Source organism: Accipiter gentilis, chromosome 17 (assembly GCF_929443795.1).
Source record: "Accipiter gentilis chromosome 17, bAccGen1.1, whole genome shotgun sequence".
NCBI classification, from domain to species: Eukaryota; Metazoa; Chordata; class Aves; order Accipitriformes; family Accipitridae; genus Astur; species Astur gentilis.
The window spans coordinates 6,360,913-6,386,060 of record NC_064896.1 but is presented as its reverse complement, the minus strand read 5'-3'; the positions used below and the strand labels follow the sequence as shown (position 1 = coordinate 6,386,060).

Here is a 25,148-nt window from a genome sequence, read left to right as displayed (position 1 = left end):
GACGGGAGCTGATGATTGACAGGTTAACCCCAGTTCCCCAGGGCTGGTTTCACTGGTCCCACTGTTACGGTCCCAGATTCCCCACATACCACGCCGTTGCAGGTCTCTTTATAGCTTCCCATCCCCTTCGCCGAGCAATGAAGCCATTGTGGAGGGGATGGGGGCCGGCAGGGCTGGACATCCTCCCCCTCCCCACCTTCGAGCAATATTTTGTCCTAGTCCTTCTTGCTTGTCCCTCTCCCCTCAGTGCGCCCCCCCTCCCCGACACTTCACACGTGTCAGGGGCTGGCCCCGTGCCTCCCCAAGGAAGGGCAGGTTAATACCTCTGGGCCAAGGCTCTTGCTTGCCACTCTGCATCCAGCCTCCGGCTCCTCCGCAGCCATGGACAGGATTTTCTCTGCCTTGCTGCTCTCTTTGCTGCTTCTCCTCCAGAGCTATGGAGTTTGCGGGGCACCTCCGCAGCCGAGAGGTAAGTGGGGAGCTCAGCGGTGGGATGCATGGTGCCGGTCCTCTACCTCCTTGCCACCAGCCTGCTTTGGGACAGGGGAAGGAGATGAAGGAAGACAAAATACCCAACATCAGTCAGGGAAGCAAAGGAGCGTTCTCAAATATTTTCCCAAGGCAGCAAAACCTGGAGATGTGTTTGCTTCTGTCTGTTACATTGCTTTAGAGAAATAGTGGGAGGTCTGTGCAGAGGCACAGAAAAGGTGGCATCAGCTCAGCCCTAGACCCCCGTGTAGCAGCAGCCTCGGGGCTTGCTGCTTTTGGCTGGAGGAGGCCCAGGCAGGAGAAGGACTCTGCCTTCCAAAACTGCTTCTCCTCTCCACAGCTCTGCAGAAGACTGGTTTTGCTGGGAGCTTGAGGAGGAGTTGGCCAAACACCCCAGTCTCTGGTTAACCTCACCGAGCAGGAAGGTCTGGGTCAGGTTGCTGACGACGGGCCTTTCCTGGGCTTTACTTCATCTGGTCTGGAGCAAAATCCCACTCTGTTTGTCTTTCCAGGCAGGGTGTAGAGCAGCCAGATGGGAGATGAGCTGCCTGCTCTTTAGGTTGCACGGTCTCTAACTCCTAATCTGCAATTAGTGTCAGCAAGTACCAAACACAAAGGGAAGGGCTGGAGGGTCTGGTAGCGAGGAAGCATCTCTCCTCTGCCAGGGGCTCCAGCCAACCTGGGGAACTCACCGCAGGACGTGTGGGCAAGGCAAAAATTACTGCTGGGTTTTAAAAATGTTTGAATGATCTTATGATGATCCATAATGCATATACCTGGGCAGATTGACAATTGTAAAATAGGCGTGACAGTGACTGCAGTGTTAGCTGTTGCTTACGAAGGGGAGTTTTCTGGTATGCTGACCAGTTTCTCCTTAGTAATTTGGAAAGGGAGAGTTATCTTTGCTGCAGAACTGCTAAGCGCTACCAAAGTCAAGAAGCTAAACAGACCAGTCATTCAACTCAGCCCTACTGTGAGCAATTGCTATTTCTAATATAAACACCTTTTAATTCTGAGTTAATAGGCAGGTTTCCTGTTCTTTTAATGAATATGGCAAAGATGCCTTAAGAGATATTTTCTGCTAAATCAGTGAATGAAGTTCAGCAATTGCTGAATAACTTCAAGTGTAGACATTTTGAAAAACAGAGGAGGATTTTATTTCTGGTTTAATTCAACTTTAAAATAAACTATGCTGAGTCAAGATGTCAGTCAGAGCAAGTGTGCCTGACTGTCACCTGGAGATAACTGAGGCCTGTCCTGCAGACCCTGATGAGTGCACAGTGGCTGTGACCAGACAGGCTGAAATCACAAAGTTCCCATTTGATATCTCTTCTTTTCTCTTCGTTTCCCTGAAATATACTTCACTCTCACAGAAAGAGGTTGAAAATGTTATTTAGGGCAAAATCACAGAGCTTCCATGCAAAAATAAAAATACAGTCTTCGAAACTTCTATTGGATCCAACTGTTCCTAGGGGAAAAAAAATATCTTTTCTTCCTTGGTTTGTCACTAAAACCAGAGGTGATTCATTAGCTACAGTGGCAGAGGGGAATCTGTGCTTTATTTCTGGAGGAACCGATTGCAAGTCTTTGAGCCTTTCTCTGTACCTTCATTTCTCACCTGTAAAATGGGCATAACCAACCCCTGGCAAAGGCATTTGCAGTACTATAGATGGACAGCCAACTGAGTTTTTCCTTCCACTGCAATAAATTATGGTGGCAAAGTGAAAGTCACCCATATGGGAAAAGGTTATATTGCATTTTAGTGGAAGCTAGAACATCTGACAAAGCAACCACTGCCTGCTTCCCTTCTACACACAGCATCTTTTAGAGAGAGACCTTCCTGGGAGCCAGAAGCAGATTCAGCATAGTGTCTCTCAGGAAACTAACCTGATTATATTCTTTACAGATATATCACAGGGTATTTATTTTCATCTGTCTGAAAGACTGAAAGCTCCATTAAATTTCACACTGAGGACTAGCTATAATATTTATGTCATAATTTGGAACAGATTTGTTGGCCCAAAAGCTCACATTTAAAAATCTGTCCACAGAAATCTCCTTTATGATATAACCTATATCGTCCCTCTCCGTGGAAATAAAATATTAACAGAGCACTTGATACCCCTACAGAGACAGGCTAAATGATAGGAAAAAAAATTAAAGAACAGAATGCTATAGATCTGGTGGGGAAAATGGGATGATTCATTTGGAAAATCATAAAAAATATCAGTCCTTTTTATGTTTTGCCACAGTTGAAAATTAGGATGGAAAACAGCATGCAAATGAGAAATTTAAAAAAAAAAAAATCACTCAGCTTTTTGCATTGCTAATGCTTCCTGTTTATATCATTTATATTTTACAGTGGATATTCATGTCTTACTATGGGGTTGTAGAGATTAACTATCAATTACATGGTTCTATACCTCTCTATTGTATTCTCTCTCACCAGCTTGCAGAAATAAAACAGCGCTGGTCTTTGTTGTGTTACCATATTTCATTATTAGTGCCACTAGCTGAAAAACACGACACTGGTTCATGTTATGCTGGTTAGTTAATCTGGGTATCTTGATTCACAACTGAATCTGAACTGCTGAGTTTCATGCCTGCTTCTGGTCATGCATGACAAAGATATTATTTCATTAATTAATATACATGTGGACTGCTTATCCATGTCCAAAATGTGGTAACTCCTTTTGAGACTTTGTTTGATGCAGAAGTGGATGCACAGGCTCCACTTCATAGCTTTATTCCTCCCTCCATGCTGCCGTAAGTGAATTAAGTTCCATGTAGACATTAGCAATAGCCTGGGGTGACAAGTGGGTAACCTGCTCCCACAAGTGCAGCCCTGGTATCTACATCTTGTCAACCGGTAACTGTGCTTTTCTTACAGACATTTTCCTATGAAAGGAAAAAGAACATTTATAAATATTAGGTTAAAGTGATCTCACTGGGCCTCTGTGAGACAGGCAGAGAAAGAACTGAAGCTTGCAGGTTCTCTACTCCCAGCCGCTGCCCTAAGAAGACCATTCTCTCCCTCCTAGTATACTTTTCTCTTCTTTTTCTTTTATTTTTCTCCTCCCTCCTTATCCTTTCCAGGCACCCTGTGTAGAACGAAACCCACCGACTTGGTGTTCGTCATCGACAGCTCTCGAAGCGTGCGCCCACACGAATTTGAGAAAGTCAAAGTCTTCATGTCCCGGGTGATCGAGGGGCTGGATGTGGGCCCCAACTCCACCCGGGTGGGTGTGATCAATTATGCCAGTGCCGTCAAGAACGAGTTCTCCCTCAAGACCTACCAAACCAAAGCTGGGCTCCTGCAAGCAGTCCGAAGGATAGAGCCACTCTCCACTGGGACTATGACTGGTCTGGCTATCCAGTTTGCCATTAGCCGGGCTTTTAGTGACTCAGAAGGGGCCAGAGTGAGGTCTCCCAATTTTAATAAGGTAAGCAAATTATCTGCTTCTTGGATGCTCCTTCTTTCTTGTGACTCATCACGGAGTGGTTGGAAAAATCAGAAAAGAAGAAAAGGTGATTTTCTCTGTGCTTTGAGTGTGTGGGGACAAGTGGGAGTTAATTGTCAAAGGTGGCAAATCTTTGAGAGGTGGAAACCTCCCAACTCTTCTTGAAAACAAAGCTTAACTTTAATTTGGGCGGACCTGGCCAGAAGTTTTTGGGGTAAATTTAATCCAGCTTCACCAGTTCTCCTCTCTGCGTGTCTCTGGAGGGTCTGTCCTTTGGGACGTGGCTCCCCACTTCCAGTGTGCCTAAGACAACATAGCACCATGAGATGATGATTTCAGCCAAGTTTGCTGGGCATGAACAATTCTTATCTTCCCAAAATGCTGTAATAAAAATGGTTCAGAATCCACCACAGTAAAAAGCGAGGCAACCTTCTGAAAGTTTCCTTTGAAATGGCCCCTTTCGGTTGCAGATAAAATGCAAAGTGCTGCTTCAGTGTCCTCCACTGCTCTTCCCAGTTTTTCAGAGGCTGGCGAATGGCTATGTTCTTCATTCTGGGTATGCTCTTCAGGTACACAGACTTTATTGACCATTTAACATTTAAGGCTATGGTGTAAGGTCAGCTTAATTCTACATGTGGTTGCAATGGGCATTGCTGCTTCTGACCCATGTTCCCTGACCCCGAAGCTCCGTCTTTAAAAAATTATTCCCCAGATACCTTGTTCATCCCATTGGATTTGACCATGAGTGTAACCAAACCTCAGCCCAGTGACCGCCATCAGGAAAACTCTCCTTTGAGCACATGGAGAATGTATATTCTTGACAATATGTGTTTTGGCTAAACACCGTGAACGTACTTCCTAGGCCCTTGTGTTCCGTGGCAGCTCTGCTGGCTCTCTGCTATGACACCAGGCCAGAAAAATAAACAAAGGCGTTAGCAAGCAGCTAGAGCTTTCTACCCAGCTGTTGGAGCAAGGAAGCCCGGGATAATTCTCCTGATTACAAAATTTTTGGAACATCAGTCACTTTCCATTTCTCTCACTGCTAGTAATGCTCTAGGGAAGGTGGAGCAGAGCATGGAAAAGATGCCCAGAGATGGCAAGTCAAAAATAATACTTAAAGGTGAAAAATAGGCACTGGTAAAGATCTGTTAACTCCAAAAATCAGCAACCTGAAGGCTCTGCTGCTCTAGACTTCACAAGAAATCCCTAAAAATGAGGCTGTCACATACAAGGATGATCTAATTAAATGCCTTGTGTGTCCCCTCACCATGTTGAACTATAAGCAACTTGCAAATATGAATGAATTCATCCTCATATGGTCTTTTATTCTGGGATTCACAGCAGGGAAAATTCTATGTATCCTTAGCCTAAATCTAGTTGGACACAATAGGAAGAAAACCAGGAGTGAAAACAAGAGAAAAATTACACTCCAAGAAACTTTCACTAAGTTTCATTTGCAGTCAGCTCCAGAGAGAGAAGCTTAACTGATGAGCCATCATGACCCTATCATTACTCAAGCTTAGGAGTCACCTGCTGCAAAATACAATAGCCCAGCTCTCACGGGGGAACTCCAAGACCTAATTGCAGTGTTTTTTATTTAAAAGGAGTAACGTTGGTTTGTTTGTCAAATTCTTTGAGGTTCACTGAAAGAAATCATTGCAAAATTGCAAGGCATTATTAATATGATATTGTTATTATTTTTTAGTAAAGAGCTTTAAAATCCTTTAGGTGCAAGACTAATTGTTCTTATTCATTTGACTGAACTACTTCAAAAAGATTAAGTGTGGATTCAGCCTTTAGCTCAAATCTGCTATTTCCTAGAGGTTCAAGCAATTGCCTGTGGCTGCCAAGGTGCGTTTTGCTTTTCCTCACTTTCCCAGCAGCAGTAAGTCTGCTGCAGGGTTGCAGGAGAGGCAGCAGCCATGCATGGTACCCACTCCCACCCCTCTCAAAAGGCTTTGGAAAATATTAATTTCTCAGAGAGCTCAGGGCAGCCCTGTTTCTCCACGGGTGACTTCACTGAAGAGCTGTTTCAGATATTGCATGGAAAAGAGATGTTTCCTCCAGCGAAACTGCTCCAGGGGAGCTGGTGGGAAGGTGACAGGTCTCCAGCAGAGTCCTCCTGCCATCTCAGTCTGGCCAGAGCACCCTATGGTGGAAAAACATAAGCAGAGTGGGAGCTGCAGGTCTCCTTTAAGCAGGATCGTCCATAGACACATATAAAATAGTGCATTTCTGTTCAGAAGAAACAAAGTAATGGGAAATGTTTGGGTTTGTTGGGTATTGTTCAGCACAAAACCAGACAGCAGAACTGAAACAAACAAACAAAAAATTATCTGGATGACAATATCTATTTCTGCTTTTCAGACATTTTAACTCTGACTGAAGAGCAAAAATTGTTTAACAACAAAGAAAACACAAAAAAATCCCAAGTTTGAATGCCAGACCACAGAAACATTTCAGTTCTTGAGCACTGATAGGCAAATAAGACATTTGCTTCTCACTACTTCCAATATGCCCTTGCAAAAATCCCCTTATTTCTCATCTCACTCCATTAATTGTTGTTCCAATGTCCAGAAGTGCCAGAAGGTCCAAGCAGGAGAGAAGCTCAGATGTGCTTGTCTTGCCTCCTACAGTGTCAGCAGTAGCTGCCCACTACATAACAGTAAATGGAATAGCAATCAAGGAGGGGGTGGATGCTGCTCCTTTCCTTGGAGATGTTCATCTCTCACTAGGGGAATGATTATAGCATTCATTTTCATGTCTCATGTCATCAGACTTTCGTTCAAAGCTGTTGAACACCTTTATAGATGGATAAGGGTGCTTGAAGCGTGCCAATCAGTGCACAAAGGTTTCTTTCCGAAAACTGGGAGTTGTTGGGCTGCACAGCAGCAGAAATTGCAGGCAGTTGCTAACTAGCTATTAAGTGGCCTTTGGGACCTGACAACTAAAGGTTGTCACCGGAGTGGAGCTCTTCTCCAGGCTCCATCTCTTCTACCTTCATCAGTCAAGAAGATCTACTTGTAGGGAAAAACAGCCAGGGGCACCGAGGTGGCTGAAACCGTTCTCCTCTCTTCAACACTTGTCCTGTGAGCAAAGGAGGTGGGCAGAGGAACAGCTAAGGGAGTTAAGACTGTTCCATGTATCTTCCATCTTCCACATGAGGAGGTCATTGCTGGAAGAGTAATTCCAGTCCCCTCTATGATCCCGTGCTGCGTACGACCCTGACACAGCTCCAGCAACACACACAGAGTCCTCTGATCTCTGAGCTGGGCAGACATCTTCACCCAGTCGATGGGGGAAATCAGGAAACAGGAAACCTATGGCCAGTCATTGCACCTAGAATGGCACCTGGGTTATGAATGAAGGATCCTAAAGTTGGGATCTGATTTCCAGTCTTGTTGCGTGAAGGCAGGTCCCATTGATTTCACTGGTTTTCTTGTTGTTTACCTTTCAAATGGAACAAATAGTGGGATCTTTTTAGATCCACTTTCCTCTAGGACCACTACCCAATCCATTCAGGACCCTCAGACACCTCACCATATTTCTTTATTTTCTCCTGTCTTTATCTAATTCCTAAATGTCTATTTTAAGGCAAGATGACCATGTTTAGGTCAGGACTGGGACACAGTCCTGATTTATACAATACTATTATAATACTTTCAGTATTAGTCTCTCCTTTTTTTTCCTTAATACAGCCTGACACCTTACATGCAGCATTGAGCTTTTCTATAGATGGAAGAGACATTTTCACTGAGCTGTCTATGAAAATGCCTGGATCTTTATCTAACTAATCTCTTCCACACCATTTAAGTAAGGCTTTTCCTCGTGCACTGTTTTCCTGCTCTTGTCTATTCTGCAGCTGGGCTGCCAGACAATGCACTCAACATGCTCATGCAATCCTTGCGGTTTCCTATCATCTCAATACACAAGAACTGCTATGTCCTGCTAATACACCAAACAAGCCCTTAGTTCAAATATCTGAACACTCGGGAAAAAAAAAAATCAAATTTTTTTAGTGGCTTACTGCAGTAGCATGGCTAAAGCATCAATGTTTCTGTGGACAGTGGTACAAAGAACTCTAAAGTTGCTTTGTTTCCCTGAAATCCTATTTCCTGAACATCTAAAAAAAGCAGTAGAATAGTAATGGTCTTTTTCATGGTTTACCTTAGGCATTAAAAAAGAAGAAGAAAAAAAAAACACACTACAGGCTTTCCCCTCTTTCCTTCCGCTTTGGATCTGGTCGAAGAGACAGAATCACAGAAAGGTTGAGGTTGGAAGGCACCTCTGGAGGTCATATTGACCAACAACCCCTGCTCAAGCAGGGCCACCTAAAGCTGATTGCCCACAACATGTCCAGATGGCTTTTGAATAACTCCAAGGTGGGACACTCTAAAACCATTTGCATTCCTTGGTTCCCTGGTTATTTTTTGCTTTTTTCCACAATGTCTCGAAGTCCAGCAAACTTTTCCCTTCTGTGACCCTCATGCTGCTCAGTGTGGCCCCATCATTTGCCTGGGAGAATGAATAGGTCACGCAGTAATTTAGGGAGCTGAAGCTTCCAGAAACATTGGACACGGTCCTTGCTTCTTCACACAACAGAAGTCCAGCAAGACTTTGTGAAAATCCGTGCTATGATTGTCAACTATGCGGGACACTGGTCAAAGCATCACAAGATCATTTGATCTTGCTGTGCTCTGTGCAGCAAATGTCACCCCAGGACAGGGAAAAGCACTATTTGTTGCTGTAGGAGCTCAGAGTAAAGTCTGTTTATACCTTTATCAAAAACTCCAGGGGTGCCCAATTACTTTTATCTTTCTTTAGGAGGAACAACAAATAGATTGTCAAATTTCTGAGAAAATCAAGAGCTTATTCAACTTTCTGCCCGATTCCCCTTTCAGTGCTGTTACAACATTCATGTTATACACCGCATAATGAGACATAGCTACCTCATTAGCTGCTGGATTGCCTACACATGGCAACTCTGAAATATGAATACCTAGGGATGCCTGTGAATACTCTGGTGTCTTAGTTAACCAAGAATAAATTGTGCCATGAGAACATGGGGGATTTCTATATGACAGGAGTAGCACAAGGAGGATCCAGAAAGTTAGTAATTCACAGGAAAATCAAAGGTGGTAGTTAAAACGAGTACAAGTTTTGACCTTGAAAAGCAAAAGTTTCTGAGTTTCCTTAGGGTAAAACTGGAGATCCTGTTCAGCTCTTTGAGACAGCAAAAGCATTCACCCCTTCTTAATTCTTCTCACATGGCTACCTGCTGAGTCCAGCACAAGTCCTCCACCGCAGAGCAGTGTCAGCCTCTCCAGGCTGTAGCAGTTGCTCCTTTCTTCCAACCTCTCTCTTGCTCTTTACCAAACAAGGCACATACCAGGACTCTCAGCTTTTTAAATGAGACACGGTCATAACACAGAGAATTACAGAGATCCTGTGACTGCAAATAATTTGGAGGTAGGTTTAAAAACAGAAAGGATGCTGGTATTTTTTCACACTGGAACTCACTGCCTCAGGCTGGCAGGGAGGAAAAATGTGTGGACGGGGAATCCTAGGAAAAAAATCAGGCTTTCCTGATTATCAAGACAACTACATATGATAACAAGATCACTTTATACTTGTTCTATTATTACACTCTTTCTGTAAGCAGCTGGTCCTGGTCACGGTCACAGACAGGCTCCCTGGCTGGTTGGTGCTTGGTCTGTCTCACTGTTGCATTCATTTTAACCAGGGATTCACTGATTAATTCCAGATGCCTGATCCAGATTCTTTGTACCTCCAAGTTTTGTTCTCTCCAACAGCAGGTCAGAAGCAACGTGAATTTTGAGGGCTCTATAGTAGATTTTCACACAGATCTATTATGAAGATCTTTCCCATCAGATCCAGCTGCGGATGCTGCTACCAGACACCTCCCGGGTCTTATCTGGGGCTCAGGCCTATGTGAAGATGCCACCCTGATGTGAAGAACAAAAGGAACTGATTAAACTTGGAGAAACCCTTTATTTAGCCAGAGAAATGCCAGGAGGACGTGCAACACCTCCATCCTGTGACAAACACTGCAAGGAAGATACTCGGCTACTGGCAGAAACCTGTTCATAGGGTGGTGTTGCTCGCAGAAGCTACTTGATAATACATCTTGTTTCCTGACAGGTTGGCTTTTGATAAGCTCTAATTGGCAGCCCCCACCTCAGAGCTGCTGGGTGTACAGAAAGCAGAGCCGGCTGCGGAGCGGCTGAGCCGAGGGCTCTCTCTCCTGGCAGAAAGCACGATTGCACGGCTGGCTCTGCTCCTTGCCTTGGCTGCTGGTCCAGAAACCACCCGAGTGCTCCTTTTGGTCGAGCTTTGGTTGTCCTCTGCATCCTCCTTTACAACACACACTGACATCTGGCACAGGTGACACTTTTCCTTAATTTGGCCACAAGCAGAAGAGAAATACTTGAAAAAATATGTATATATATGTATATATATATTTCCCCCTTGGAAGCAGCCAGATACAGAATTGTGATGCTAGTAGGAACTTTTAATTTTGTAGCCCTTCAGAAGTGCAGATAAACACTTGAACTTACAGACCTGCACCAGATTGAAAAGCTCTACATTTTTCGTGGTTCTCTCATATTTTGCATAGAAGGAAAGCTCTGAACAGGGCAGCAGATTATTTTAGTATTGCAGTATGACTCTGGGGCAGATGACTGCAGCATTCAGCCATCCCTCAGCTGAAGGGTGGGCAGAGAGGGAAGGAGCCACTTCAGCCACATGGCCAGCACCTCTTAGATGCGTGGGGCAGGAACCCCACTCCTGACCTTACCCGAGATAACTTTTTTCCACCCGAGGATGTAAAACAGCCATCACACTGTCCTAACTGAGCAGCTGGTGGGTCTGATTTTATCTTCAGAAAGATGGAGAGCATATATGGCATAGAGAAGAATAGCAAATACTGCCTTAATGACCAGATGACAGCTCATTCAAACTCACTGTTGCTGCCAGACAGACTTTTTTCTGCCTTTTTCGTTTGATGTTTCTTTACTTTCTATATTTCTGAGGGTATTTGCCTGCGATGTTGAGGTTTTTTCTGCTTAGCAGCTCACCTGCTCCTGCTGATTATATTTCTCCATACTGCATTACATCCCAATCAGTTGCTTTGGAGTTGACAGTGGTGTCACAATAAAACAGTTGTAAGGAAAAGTTGCAGGAGCAGATGAATTGCCAAAGAACAAAAATTAAGGTTTTGTGACAATGTCACTTATCAGAAGGAAAACAAAGAGGAAAATGGACAAACTAGCAACAGGAGCAGCACCCTTGAAGGCTTTCCACTGGTTCAGGGCTCCATCTAATCCAAGGTGAAACCCAGTTCCCACTTAAACCTGCTGTCATTTTAATACTGATGTTAATAGGGGTAGGATTTCATCTCTGCTATTTATTGTGGAACAGGGAATCAGAAATCATGGCAGGCACTGACACAGCACGAGCTTAGGCAGATCTCTTCCCCTCTCTTTGCTTCAGCTTCTCCATCTATAAAATGGGGAAAAGTCTTCATCTCATGATGTTTCCATGACATTTCCTGAGATTCTTTAAAGTCCCATACTGAGTTAGAGTTGTCCTTAGTGTCATCTGGGGGTTCATGAAGATAGTTTGGCTTGAGCATTAGTTTGCGCTTGAAGAACGTAACCTTTACTTTGGTTTCCTTAGGGGCGAGATGCACCAGTTGTCCCTTAATTAAATCAGTCAGGTCCCTGGCAGTTTAACCTTTCCAGCTCAGAAAGAAACAAACACCACATAAAAGAATGGCGTGTGTTATCTCAGGAAGAATGGGAGGAGGGGGAGGAGAGGGTAGCATTTCCCTTTAATTTTAGAAATGTGAAACCTTCTTTACTAATGCAGCCTGTTCCACAAGCAATAGCGATAGTAATGCCCATTCAAGCATACACCTTGCCTCGGCCCTCCTCTGCATAGGTGGCGATCGTCGTGACCGATGGACGTCCCCAGGATGGAGTGCAGGATGTGTCAGCCAGGGCCAGAGCAGCTGGCATCGAGATCTTTGCCATCGGAGTTGGCCGGGTGGACATGCACACGCTGCGGCAAATTGCTAGTGAGCCCTCGGATGATCATGTGGACTATGTGGAGAGCTACAGTGTTATAGAGAAGCTGACCCACAAGTTTCAAGAAGCTTTCTGTGGTAAGTCCTTGCCGCAGCCCCTGGATTCCTAGCCAAGAGCTGCAAGTGGCTGCCAGCAAGCTTTTCACATGGAAGTTGTATCATCCTTCATCCATCTGCTTCCTTGTTCCAAGGACCTGGGTCTGCAGGAGCACGAAGCAGTATGGAAGGCAGATGCTCTTTGAAGTTGCCTTTCAAGAATTTCAGGTTTTAGTTAAAGAAGTCTCCAGACTTCATTGGCACAGAAGAGTTTATAAACATGACCCACGTACTCCTTGAGGCATTGAAAAAGAACCTGGAAAACATGATCTTTATATAGCTAAGATCATTGTCCTTATGTTTAAGCCTATCTGGGCAGTTCTGAGAATCTGGCTTGTAATTTCCCCCATCAGTATTGTCTTCTGAATTTCCAGTTAAGCAAGGGATGGTTTCACTTCCCTGCTAGAGGCTGAACTCCCTTTGCCTGACTATGCTATTGTTTCTGCAAGCCTTGTGAGGCAAGAAACTCTCCTGGCTGGTGCAGTACCTAATGCCTTTCTGCACAGCATATAAAAAGAGCCTGACTATCCCACAAAGACATATTCACTCCTACATAAACCAGTGAATGGAGTGAGAGAGCTTTATTACTTTCAAATTTACCCACAAGACTGTAGGAGGTGGTCTATAAATATCCATTTTATGTGTCAGCAAGAGAGGCCTGGGGGTTTCGCGTGCCCATCCCGTTGAAGCACAGACGTGTGGCAACACTTTTTAAAAGGTGCGATACACCATGGTGCCTATGGCAAGGCATTGCAAACACATATACACAGATGGACCTGTAAAACTCTCCGAGACCAATTTCTTCAAGAGGTGTAAAATTTCATGATTCAACTTTCAGGCTGAAAATGATGGGGGTGAGCAGCTTTTTGTCAAGGAAAATTTCCTCCTCTGTAGGAAGGAGGAAAATTTTGAATATAAAGTGAGTCTTGTATTATAATCAGGTTTCTTTGCACCAGAAGCTCATGGAAGAGGGGAACAAATACTTTATACTAAAGGGAGAATGGAGACAAAATTTGAGAAGGTGGAATCCAGGCCATGAATATTTGTGGGAGTTTGTGTTGGCTGCCCTGGAGTCAGGAGTTAGCCAGAGATGGAGAGGCCTGACAACGTATTTTGAAGTTCTGACACTGGTGCCACTCAGAAAGATAAAGAGAAAAAAATCCTTTCTGTGCCTTGCTTTTCAAATTCGTAACATGCAGATGAAAAAGTTCTCCCCATGGTAAAAACCCTCAGAGATGCATCCAAGGGAAGCACTGTGCTAAGGATTATTATAGCTGACAGAGAAGAGCACCATATTAACTGCCAAGCGGGCTGTTATCGTGCTATGCAAGCAGCTGCACAAAACCGTCCTTGGAGATGTACCCAAACACCACCTGCTATTGCAAAGCACGGTTTGTGGGTACTGACAGCAGGAAGAACTGTGCAGCACTGTCCAAGCTGTTTCCCATAATGCTCAACAAACACATGGGAAAAAGGGAGACCTTTGGCAATCCAGCCACCAGTTAGACTAATAAGATCTCCGTAGGCTTCAGAAAACCCAACCTGAGAGCCCGATGTTACAGCCATCTGCATGGTTAGCTATATTCCTAATGATATGAGCTACATATATGCCGGAAAGATCTACCGGTGCTGGCACAATATGCAGACTCATGAACTGGGAAGGCCACAAGGGCAAAATACATGCAGGGCGGAACACAAACAACTTGAAATAATGAATAGAAGCCCCTTAACGTTCAAAGATTTTGTGCCACCTCCCATCGTTTTGGTAGAACCCAATGCTCAGTTTTCTGCACAGATTTCCCTGGTATTTGTTAATGAATTTGCTTCAACCAGATCTGTTTACTTTCCAGTTTGTTTTCCATCATCATTGCTGTAGCTGTGACAGTGTTGACAGTCACTGAAAGCTGCGGGCTCAGACTGCTGCAATTCAGCTTCTGTTTGCTCAGCATCTCAGGAGCAGATCCAGGTTAAGATCAGCAGGCAGAAATGTTTGTAGAGAGCAAGTCTGAAAGCTGTACGTGTGAGGTTAGCTCTGAAGTGAATTCCAAGTATGTTTGCACATGAATCCCATCCAGGAAAGACAACTGTACATGGGGCTGAACTCACTAATCATAATTGTACTACATAGCTGTAAAAAATGGGTATTGGCCAGCCCAGATGGTAGGTTGGAAACTAAATCTCATCCAGTAGCTTTGGACAGTGAAGTATATTGTGATATGCTCAACAGACAGATGGGGTTTTCCCTCAGTATGCAGACTATTTCTAGTCCTGGCTGTGCCTTGGAGTCAGTAGACTTGTGAAAATTTCTCCTTGCCTCTTGTATCTCAGTCACTACCCAGGAGTAATGACTTCTGCTGCTTTGTCTTGCTGCAGAGTGGATTTAGTTATCACTGAGCGTATGAGAAAAATAGCATGCTTTGTGCATGGGCTGAGTAAGGTCTGGGTTGAAAAGCCTTGGTGAGGTCTTTGATTTTAATCTGCACCTTTGCTTACAGTGGTGTCAGACCTGTGTGCCACTGGAGACCATGACTGTGAGCAGATCTGTATCAGCACCCCAGGAGCATACAAGTGTGCTTGTAAAGAGGGTTTCACGCTGAACAGCGATGGGAAGACCTGCAGTGGTATGTAATGATTTTCATTTGCACTGAGACAAGCTCTGATCTGCAGTGGTATGTTGGGGGTAGGACTGAGACAGAGTAGACGTGTTCTGTTCAGAAAAGGCAGAAAAGGAAACCATGCACTTATAACCAAGAATTATTTTGAAAACATTAGTGTGAACTGTTGTTGAATTTTGATTGATTAAACCTATTTCATTAGCAATAAAATGACACTAGCATTATATTTTCCTACATAATTAATTGGGCTCTTACTTGCTGTCTTCTTTTGCCCTCTTCTCACATTTTTTTTCAGCTTGCAGTGGTGGGTCAGGATCTGCTCTGGATCTTGTTTTCCTGATCGATGGCTCCAAGAGTGTGCGGCCTGAGAACTTTGAGCTGGTGAAGAAATTCATCAACCAAATTGTGGACTCTCTGGAGGTGTCAGACAAGCAGGCCCAGGTTGGTCTGGTTCAGTACTCCAGTTCTGTCAGACAGGAGTTTCCACTGGGACAGTTCAAGAACAAGAAGGACATCAAAGCAGCAGTCAAGAAAATGGCCTACATGGAGAAAGGAACGATGACGGGCCAGGCTTTGAAGTACCTCATTGACAGTTCCTTTTCCATCATCAATGGAGCTAGGCCTGGTGTCCCCAAGGTGGGCATAGTCTTCACAGACGGACGGTCGCAAGATTACATCACTGATGCTGCTAAGAAAGCCAAAGACTTAGGTAGGTCTCCTAAATTCTCAGTGGCTTGTTTCTCCCTTGGACCAGGTACTGCATCAAGTATCAACTTAGGTATGACTCTTTCCCTGGAGATGTCTCTTACTTAGGATAGAAACAGGTTACTATAGAGTGACTATGTCGAGATGTTGCCTGACTGTCCTTGCACGCTCATAAAGAACTTGGAGCAGCTCTGGCTGGGGTTCAGACAAATCTTGGTTTGCCAGCAGCTGGTTTTTGTTCCCACAGCCCCTCTGTATCTTTGATCTAAGTCTGCTGGAGATCTCTGTGATGGGCAGGCTGGAGTTTAACACATTTGGTATGGGATGCACACTGATTTAGCATGCTTCACACAAATGTGAAGGAAACCACAGGAAAAGGCTGAGGATTTGTCTGATGTTGGTAATTAAAGTCAGGTCAGCATCAGTGGCACTCATGGTGAGGCAAAGACAACCATCAGAGCACCCCTTGGAGAATAACGGGAGTTGTAGAGCCAAGTGTGGCTTGGCTGTATCAGCCTTAAGACTTGGAGAAGAAAAAGAAGAAATAAAACAATAAATAAAACAGAAACACAGATTAAGGGAGTAACTGTGGACTCCTTGTGCAAATCCCAGACATGCTAATAAGAAACTTTCTTCAGCTTCTGCTGGAATATTAAAAGTGCACAGTGGCTACAAATTGATGCATTTATATGTCTAAACTCCATGAAGTATAAATATCTAGAGCTCTGCCCCTTTGCTGACCTGCTGAACAAGTTCCCAGCCTCCTGCCATCTCTGTGTTAAATGGATACAGCCCAAGTGAATACACTCATGAATTGCTAAATCCTTTACTTCCTTTTAACTTCTGTCTCGACCGCTAGATGGGACTAAGGGGTAGCACATAATAATAAAGGTCAGGTACGAGCTCATGAAAAGCTGATGTTTACAAAGCAAGTTGATATGTTATGTGGATGTTCAGCTCTTATAAAACAAAAGGCCCTTATAAACTGTATCTATAGAATTTATTCCTCTGTGATGGTAAAACTTCATGCCTTGTTACTTCTTCCTCTCTTGTTCCCTACACAGAAATCTCCAGCATCTGTTCATAAGTTATTTCAGTGGGATAAGTAACAAGATGCTTATAACTAGACTCCAAACATGTTCCTTCAGTTGAACTTCAAAAAACCCCAAACATTGGATACATCCAGAGGTAGAAAGAGAAGGGAAAAAGGGGAGGAGGGCAAAGAATTACCAGTGTCTAGACATGGACAAGTAGAGACAAATATTTCCAGACAGGGGTTAACTAGTATCACCATTCAAGTCAATGGGAAAACTGTGGTTCAGTTCAATGGAAACAGGTTTAAGCCAGAGGTGGCCAATCAATCTCTTGGCAGTGAAGCATAGTATCTGGACATGTTCTTAACTCACAGTATGGGCTGCTCTTGACAGAGTATATGAGTTGCAATTTTAGAAAGAGCTACAGTTTTGCTGAACCACAGGTCTCCATTGCACAGGGGACTTTGCCACCACATAGGCTGATTAATGGTGCCTGCAGGCTATTTTGAAAACTTCCACTGTTTCCTTTTGCTGCATTATCTCTTCCATATTAGTTGGATTCATGATCCTGTCACGGTGTTACAATCATCTGTCCTTTCTTGTATCTCCAGAACATTGTTCTTGTGGTGATAGTGGTCATTGCCTGAATAACTCTAGTAAGACTTTGCCTGCAAAAATATTTTGGAACCTTGGTTGACCTGGCTGAGAGAAGTCTGTTAACAGTAGAGGGTAAGGGGGTTAATTTCCCAGTGAACATCTGCAAAGCTGTGTGGAGACTAGGGGTCCAGAAGGTGAGCAAGGATGTACAAACTGACAGGGGTTGGTACCATAGCAACAAGATGCTCCGTGGCTGGCTGACTGACAGGCTCCCATTGCTCACAGGCTTTAGGATGTTTGCGGTGGGCGTTGGCAACGCAGTTGAGGATGAGCTGAGGGAAATTGCATCAGAACCAGTAGCTGAGCACTACTTCTACACGGCTGACTTCAGGACCATCAGCAAGATTGGGAAGAAGCTACAAATGAAAATCTGCATTGGTGAGAGCGGGGGATTGGGGAGAGGGGGGATTTAGTCACAGCATTTGAAGGCTGGAAGCAGGACAAAAATGCCCCTTCAGCTGGATGTTACAAAAAGCTCTCTGTTCTCAATGTATTGAGTTGGCAGAGTACGTGGAAGGATCATAAGACATCAACATTTTGGGTGGTTACCTGAACCACAGCCACGCCTACACTTCAGCCATCTCTCCTTCTCACAAACTGCCTTCTCCTTCCCTTTTTCTCTACCTTTCTCCCCTTCTCCACCTTCCTTTTCAGAAATTATGAGTTCAGGCTGTGCCAGGTCTTGAGAATAGCCAAAAGTGACATAAGGAGAGAAGAGATGCTCTTAAAAGAGAAGATAAGTGTTGGTTTATTTGGCTTAATTTGAAGATCATCACAAAATTGGGTATCTGAGTTGAAGCTCACTAACCACTGGCTGCTTCTACAGTCAAACAAGCATCAGAGGGGTGACACATTTCAAGCTGAAATAAGCATCTAGTATCTTCCACATGACTAGCAGGTGTCTAAATTGGGGCAACATGAATGCTAAGCTCACGTTTCGATAGCCTAGTGAAGCAAAGGCTGAGAGAGGACTGAGTGGGAGACAGGCATGACAGGAGGAGGTAAAGAATAACATAAAATTTAAAGGATGTTGACTTGTAAATAAATTGAGTCTAAAAATGGTTAAAAAAAGGACTACCACAGTTATTTTAGATTTTTGTTTTGAAGGAATCATATGCCTTCTATGAAATATTGGCCCTTTGTAATGCATCTGCTTGATCAGGCAGATCATAGTGAATCCCAGATGCTCGGGCTTCATTTAAGACATTGGATACCTTGCAGCACTTCTTCTGAGAGCTACACTGCCAGGTTCATCAGGAACCTGGCACTCTCCTGTCGAGTCCAGGTGCTCCGGCTCCTTTATTCTGCTAGGCAAATATTTCCTTCCAGTTCCCAGCCAGATACATTGCACACAGCTTTGATGGGGCTCATTTAGTTCCTCAGAGAGCTCTGCCAAGCTCAGTTCTACTTCCCATGAGTGTGTAGACCTGTTCTTGAGGGTCCCATGGCCCCACACAATGGAGAGACCTCCACTGCTCTCATGGCATGCAGAGATGCTCTACAGCATCAACTGGACGAAATAATACACATTGTCAAATGTTAATCTCCTTTTTCCCTTTCTTTGCAATTTCTAACATTGTTATTTGTGCCAAACCCAAGAGATATCCATGTAAATATTAGCGGGTTAGCAGTAGGTGACTCATCTGTCTTTCCCCCTGAGTGTATACCATAGTGAAAGAGTACTCAGGAAGTTAGGGGCCTTGCCTCAGGAAAATCAGATTCAGTTCCTTGCATCCTTACAGACATCCTGGGTCATGCTGGGCAAGTGCCCTGTTCTCCAGATTCCTAAAGATGGGACCTTCCTTTCCTCCTGGGGAAGTCTGAGAGGGACAACACTCTCCAGGGTCCTGTGTCTGCAGAGCCTGGTAGCCAGGCTTGCAAGATAGAGACTCTTTGCCGTGGCTACTTTAAAATGTAGGAGTCGATCCAAGAACAAGATGATGGGAGCTATATGAAACCCCCAACATATTGTATTTAAACATCTTTTGAGAAAGCAAATACATTCAGCATTCATTACTCAAAAAAAAAAAGTAAAAATAAATTTCAGAAAAAGTATTCATTTGCAAAAAAATCAATTTTAGTAAATATCTTAACATTTGAGTTAAAAAAAAAAATATAAACGAAAGGAAATATTTGTATTTGATTTCCAGTGCCAGCTTGTATTTATCAACAGATGGCTACAAATCACCTCTTAATATCCAGTTTTAGTTTACTCATGACTGGTTTAATCCTGTAGTGGTTTTGTGCAAGTGATGTCCTTTCCCTTATAAAGTCCTTATTTACTGCTTCCTTTTCCTAGGCAGTTGAGCTGACTCAGTGTGGTCTTGTAAACATCTCCTTTCTTTTCCCAGTCGTCTCAGTACCCTTTTTTGCTCCTACTCCAGTTTAAGTCATTTTTTTCTTAAAGAACATATGTAAATTATTGACATAGAGTAGCAAACTGATTACTGCACATTGCTCTGCCTGCTCTAGAAATGGAGTACTGAAGCAAAGCTCAGAGAAGTCTTGACTCTCAGATGGTAAACAGTGCCTCCAATTTTTATTTCACAAAATAAGAGTATGGCCCACTATGGTGATGTTATTGGGAAGACAGAGGTTGTTTTGAGCACTGTATTTGGTCAGATTCAAATTTTGGGGGCAAAATTTAAGCATCAGTTGTAGAGCTCAGTGGGTTTTTAGGAAACTGGAAATCCAGAAAAGAGTTTTTTTGCACAGAGCCTGGCCTGTATAACAAGAAAATGTGAGATTCTCTTTAAAGCCAGAAGTGATCAGTCAGATAATTAGAAGGAATGATATTTTGATTTCCTTCCTGTTCCTGCTAAAGAAAATGAGCATTGTTTTATTTCACTTGTCTCAGTGATTTTGATTTAATCCTTTTCTTTTGTGCCACTTATCTTCTTGATATTCTGATCCACAGAGGAAGATCCATGTGAATGTAAATCTATTGTGAAGTTCCAGACAAAAGTAGAAGACCTCATAAATTCATTGCAGCAGAAATATATCCTTCGGAAGCTGTCTTTGTTCACAACTCAGTGGGTTGGGTTGTGCTTTCTGGAGGGACCAGTGGGGAAAGTGTACTCATGGGGGAAGGAGGTTGGGTAGGTGTTCAGGAAGCTGGGAAACAAGACACTTGGTTTATGAATGTGTATAACAAGAAGAGTCCCTGCACCAGAGTGAATAGCTACTGGTCTGGCACAGAATAAGTAGACCAAAACCAACAGAGCCAAAGTAGACTATGTCAAACCATTGCAAGTCAGCAATGAGCTGTAGGCACCAAGACCTAGGTCAGTTTTTAGAAAGATGCTTAAAAGATGCCAATGTGATGTGTGGAAGCATGGGTCATGCGTGGGGTCATGCTGCTACCTCTGCAAGCTGCAGGTCCTGTGAAGCAGGCCAGAACGTGAGGGCTGAGGGCAGCAGTGGCTAACCTGGACTGTGAGCAGACAAAACCACTGGTGCACACATGCAGCTGATTCACTCAGTCATTAAAGCTCCATGGATGGGATTCTTTTTATGATGCTAAATGCCTACAATGCAAGCATCCGAGTTGGCTGCCTAAATTCCTCCACAGCGCCGAAGGGAAAGAGAGTCTTCTAGAGCAAACCACCTCTGACTGTATAGTTGGTGGCCTGGGTAAATTCAGACGGATGAGTCCAATAGTCAGATGGGTAGGTCCAAATTTTCCCATTTTGTAACTGCTCACTGCAAACATCTCCAGTGAGGTGAGTTGGATCCCATCTGAACTGAGTTTGTGGGAACGCATTCTGCCATGCTGGGTCCTGTCATATTGCATAAAGACCATGAATTAGTGGTTGGAAGAGAAACAAGAAAAAGAAAAATGTTGTGAATAATATTCAAACCTCATGGGGAGAGGAATTAGTGAAACCCTGGGGTGGCTCACACAGGACTAGGGAGATTTTTCGTTACTGAGAATAAGGAGAGAATATAATTTTAAAAGCAACGCTTTAATTTATTCACTCATTTCTGTGCTTTGCTCTGTCAGTTGTGCAGTATATTTTCTACTCTTTAACTCAAATTGAGTGAAATCCACCACTTACGTTATGCAAAAGGTCAGAGTAAATCAGTAGTTCTCACCCAGTGGGTTGCTGCTCCTAGGCACATCATGAAAAGCAATTAGTGAAAAGAGCAGAAAATTGCAACACACAACTCTAAGAAAAGCACTCTGCTCCCCTCTTCACGCAACCCATACTGCTCAAGGTCAGGAATTCTGTCAACCACTCAAAACACACTCCAATCATTCTCACATTTTTTACCCTTCCTTTCATAGTAAAAGTATAGGTGCATGTGAGTATGTGTGTATGCATGAACATTTTCTACTTTCAATAAAAGTTCATCAACCTGAACAGTTCTGGAAATGCCAGAGTAGATGGTGACAGCATTCCTCTGCTACCTGCTCCCAGAAAGGGAGCTCCATTCATTACCTGTTCTGCAAGCCAGGGGAGGACTTCAGCAATAAATCACTAATGTGCACTGCCATTTTTTCCCCTTAACTCTTGCTCACTGGAAGCTGTGGCAAAAAGGATTGAAGCCCTGGAGAACAAGATCATCTAAGATCCCCAAACAATATTATTTCCCTCCTTCCTAATGTAACAAAACTAGAACTCCTTTACTTGTAACGGAGGGCAGCTCAGCCACAGTGCTATGTCCAGCTTGTATTTTTTTTAAAGAGTCTAGTCTACCTGCATTTGTTTAAAAGGGAAGAAGTATAACAGTAGAGCAGACATTGTATAACGGGCAGAGCACTGTGTGTGACTGAGAGCTAGACCATGCTAATGTTTGTTGCATCGTATAGAGTGCATATATTAAAAAAACTGGAAAGATCTGTTTTTGATTTAAAGCTTAATATATATATGTGTGTGTTAATAAGTACTTGATTATGAGTTCTGTGAATCCTTGCTGTGTTCTTCTGCATCTTTTGTTTCTATGCATGAGATAATTTAATTTAAAAGTCAAAGTGACTTAAAATCAACTCAGATGCTGAGTGTAAAATGTCAAAGCCGCTGATCAGCTTATTACTGATGCATGACGCATTTGTCAGTAAGTAGGTGAAATATAGTAATGATCTCTGAGTGTGCGTTGCAGACGAGATAGGATAGGATGCTGCTGCTAGTTGGGTTTATCCATAGCTGCTGTACCATAGAGAAAGAAAAAAAGCTCAGCAAATGGCCTCACAATGTCTCAGTGAACTAGCACCTGAGCTAGACCTGTTCTGGGTAAGTCCTGATAATGCGCAATGAGCCAGCGGCCGTGGCTCTGTATAACACACAGCAGTACCGTTAACACCAACCCCAGGAGATGTGCCCCTGCTCCTCAGCTCTCTGGTCTCCATATCTTCAACTGAAGCTCCAAAACATCATTAGCACCTAAAACACAGGGAACCGCTGCTGGAGCTGCTGCCGATGGAAGCGGTGCCTTCATTACTGCGTCGACCAGAGGCTCACTAGCTCCTTCCGTATCCCACACCTCTAAGCACCTTCAAAGAAAGTAAGTTCATCTCAACACCTTTCAGACTCTTCTTCTGCTCCTGGATTCCCAGCACTGGCAAGACAAAAAAGCAATGTGGACTGGAAGCACCTAACGCTGCCTGTCTCCTACAGCTGTAGTCTGGCTGGACGTGGAGGGAAGAGGCCATGTTTATTCATGGCATGTTGGCACACCATTGGATGTGAGCACAAGGGGTTGGGTTTGGAGGGGGTTTTTTATTTTTATTTTTTGTATCAAAATATTTATACTTGAGGCTATGTGAAAAGCTTTTCAGAATAACTTGGCCTGTTCAGAAATGTCACCATAGCTGATGTGTTTCGGGTGAATATTAAAAGTTTGCTGAAAATTTTAAAAGTTAATTTAACATTTCTTTGTGTAAGCTTTGAGGTAATTGCCTGACAACAATACCTCTCTATAGTCTCGTTAGTGGGTGGGAAAGCCTCCATCTCATGTCACAACCTTTTATTTCAATGCAAGAGAAGAAACAGGTCCGTAGAGAAACTGAGACCCTTCTCTCAAAACAAAAAGCTTCTTTTACAACAAAAGTCATATATTATACTCTTGGACTTGCAGGAATGAGTCAACATGTTTCCAAGCATGAGTTCAAGGACTACAGTCAGTTCTTGATAGCAAAACCTTGGCCTCTCAGTCAAATCTTGTGGACTCCAGACTCCAGAGTAATCCCTACCAACTCCTGAACTTCTAGGGATAAGATTTCTGTCATCTAATTTTACACATATGAAACCTAGACCTCTAAGATTGAGCTTCTCATGTGACATTTGTTTCTCAATAGAAACAGATACCACAGGGCATGCTTGTCAGGATTATCTAATGTGCACATTTTAGCATAACAAAGCAGCACCTGAGCCTATTTCTCTTCATAGATTACGACTCCTTCAGACTTAGGCAACTAAGTTTTAAACACCTCACCCAGGGCACCAAGTCGCCTCTACTGCCATCCAAGGGATCTTTTTCCTGGTTATGTGGAATCACTTTCCATCTTAAAGATAATTTATTTATAATGGGGGAACAAAACCCTCTGCAGTAAGCAGAAGAAAAGAAGCTTGTGCATGCTCTGGTTCACAGCTTCTCTTTTTATCAAGGACTATCAGCATCTGAGCTCCTGACACAGTGCAGAATCTTACCTTGCTGTTGAATAACATTGCATATCAGCACAGTGTTACAGCCAATCAATACTTAAAGGGGCCTTATAAGAAAGCTGGGGACAGACTTTTTAGTAGGGTCCGTAGCAATAGGACAAGGGGTAATGGTTTTAAACTAGAAGAGGCTAGATTCAGCCTAGATATAAGGAAGAAATTTTTTACTATGAGAGTGGTGAAACACTGAAGCAGGTTGCCCAGAGAGGTGGTGTATTCCCCATCCCTGGACGTATTCAAGGTCAGGTTGGACGGGGCTCTGAGCAACCCAATCTAGTTGAAGATGTCCCCGCTTATGGCAGGGGGGTTGGACTAGATGACTTTTAAAGGATTCCTGCCAACCCCAACCATTCTGTGATTCTATGATCCTGTATTCATACAGCCAGAAAGTGTTATGCGAACGAGCTGTGGAAAGGACTGGTGAGGATGCAAGTGAGGAGCAATCCAGGAGGTGGGTGTGAAAATAAGGAGGAACATATAGGGCTGTAATGGTTTGTCTCCTTGAGTCAGGAATAATGGATCCATAATGGTTGTGGATGAGAAGATCTGGAGGTCCAGCAGTTGATCAAACAAGCCTATGTATCTTCTTTTCATTGTTGCTTAATGAGTTGTTGACTCTATTGTCTCTCCCTGTTTGAAACCAGGGTTCAAGTATAGCCCAGAAAACATCAAAGATGATGGAAATATTTAAGAATTCTCACCATGGCCCCTACTGGCTTCATTGGGTAATGGACTGCGCTCAAAAATCCTTCCAGCACCATATGCCCAAGGATGAGACAGAGGGTTTTTTCTACCATGGTAAAGCCAGGAAAAGAGATAACAGCAGTTCCTGGCCAGAAGAAAATCTGGGAAGCAACTGGGCTTTGAGAAATGCAGAGGGATCTGTACAAACAACAGCTCAGAGGCTGGAAACCTCACTACTTGTCAGGCTGATCTCAACAGGTGAGGTAAGGATGAAGACATGGGTGTAGCTGGGACCCTCATTTATTACTCTCAGAAATGAGATGAGTAGTTATGCTGAAATTGTTGTCCTGTGCCACAAGGTTTCAAAGAAAACAGAACTTTGGGGCCACTAAAGCTGCTGTTTCTGTCATGGTCGTACAGTCTAGTACTCATCTGGTCCTCATGGAATACACGGTTTCCCATAATGTCCAGGTTCCCTGACATATTTCTGGACATATTCTTTACTCTGTTTTTCTCCTTTTCCATTTTTTCCTATGTCTTTTCAATCTAACAGCTGATTAGAGGCAATTCACTTCTATTTGATAAGATGATGACAGCATTCTTCTTTTTTTTTTTTTTTTTTTTTTTTTTTCCCCAGC

At 43.5% G+C, this 25,148-nt stretch overlaps 1 protein-coding gene across 1 annotated transcript; it reads left to right on the top strand.

Annotated features, from left to right (window-relative positions):
- Positions 1-366: 366 nt before the first annotated feature.
- MATN1 (matrilin 1) lies at positions 367-21,736 on the top strand. Its single transcript, XM_049820297.1, has 8 exons — positions 367-469; positions 3,586-3,932; positions 11,913-12,135; positions 14,649-14,774; positions 15,064-15,477; positions 17,390-17,542; positions 20,082-20,162; positions 21,687-21,736. Exons 1-8 carry the CDS (start codon positions 382-384, stop codon positions 21,734-21,736), a joined length of 1,482 nt encoding a protein of 493 aa, XP_049676254.1. The 5' UTR covers positions 367-381.
- Positions 21,737-25,148: the final 3,412 nt, after the last annotated feature.

Excerpts from the sequence above, each read along its gene's own strand:
- MATN1 (XM_049820297.1), top strand. The coding sequence starts at position 382 with ATGGACAGGATTTTCTCTGCCTTGCTGCTCTCTTTGCTGCTTCTCCTC. Across the intron at positions 17,543-20,081 it reads ACAAATGAAAATCTGCATTG|AGGAAGATCCATGTGAATGT; the intron begins GTGAGAGCGGGG and ends TCTGATCCACAG. Across the intron at positions 20,163-21,686 it reads AAATTCATTGCAGCAGAAAT|TGGAAGCTGTGGCAAAAAGG; the intron begins ATATCCTTCGGA and ends ACTCTTGCTCAC.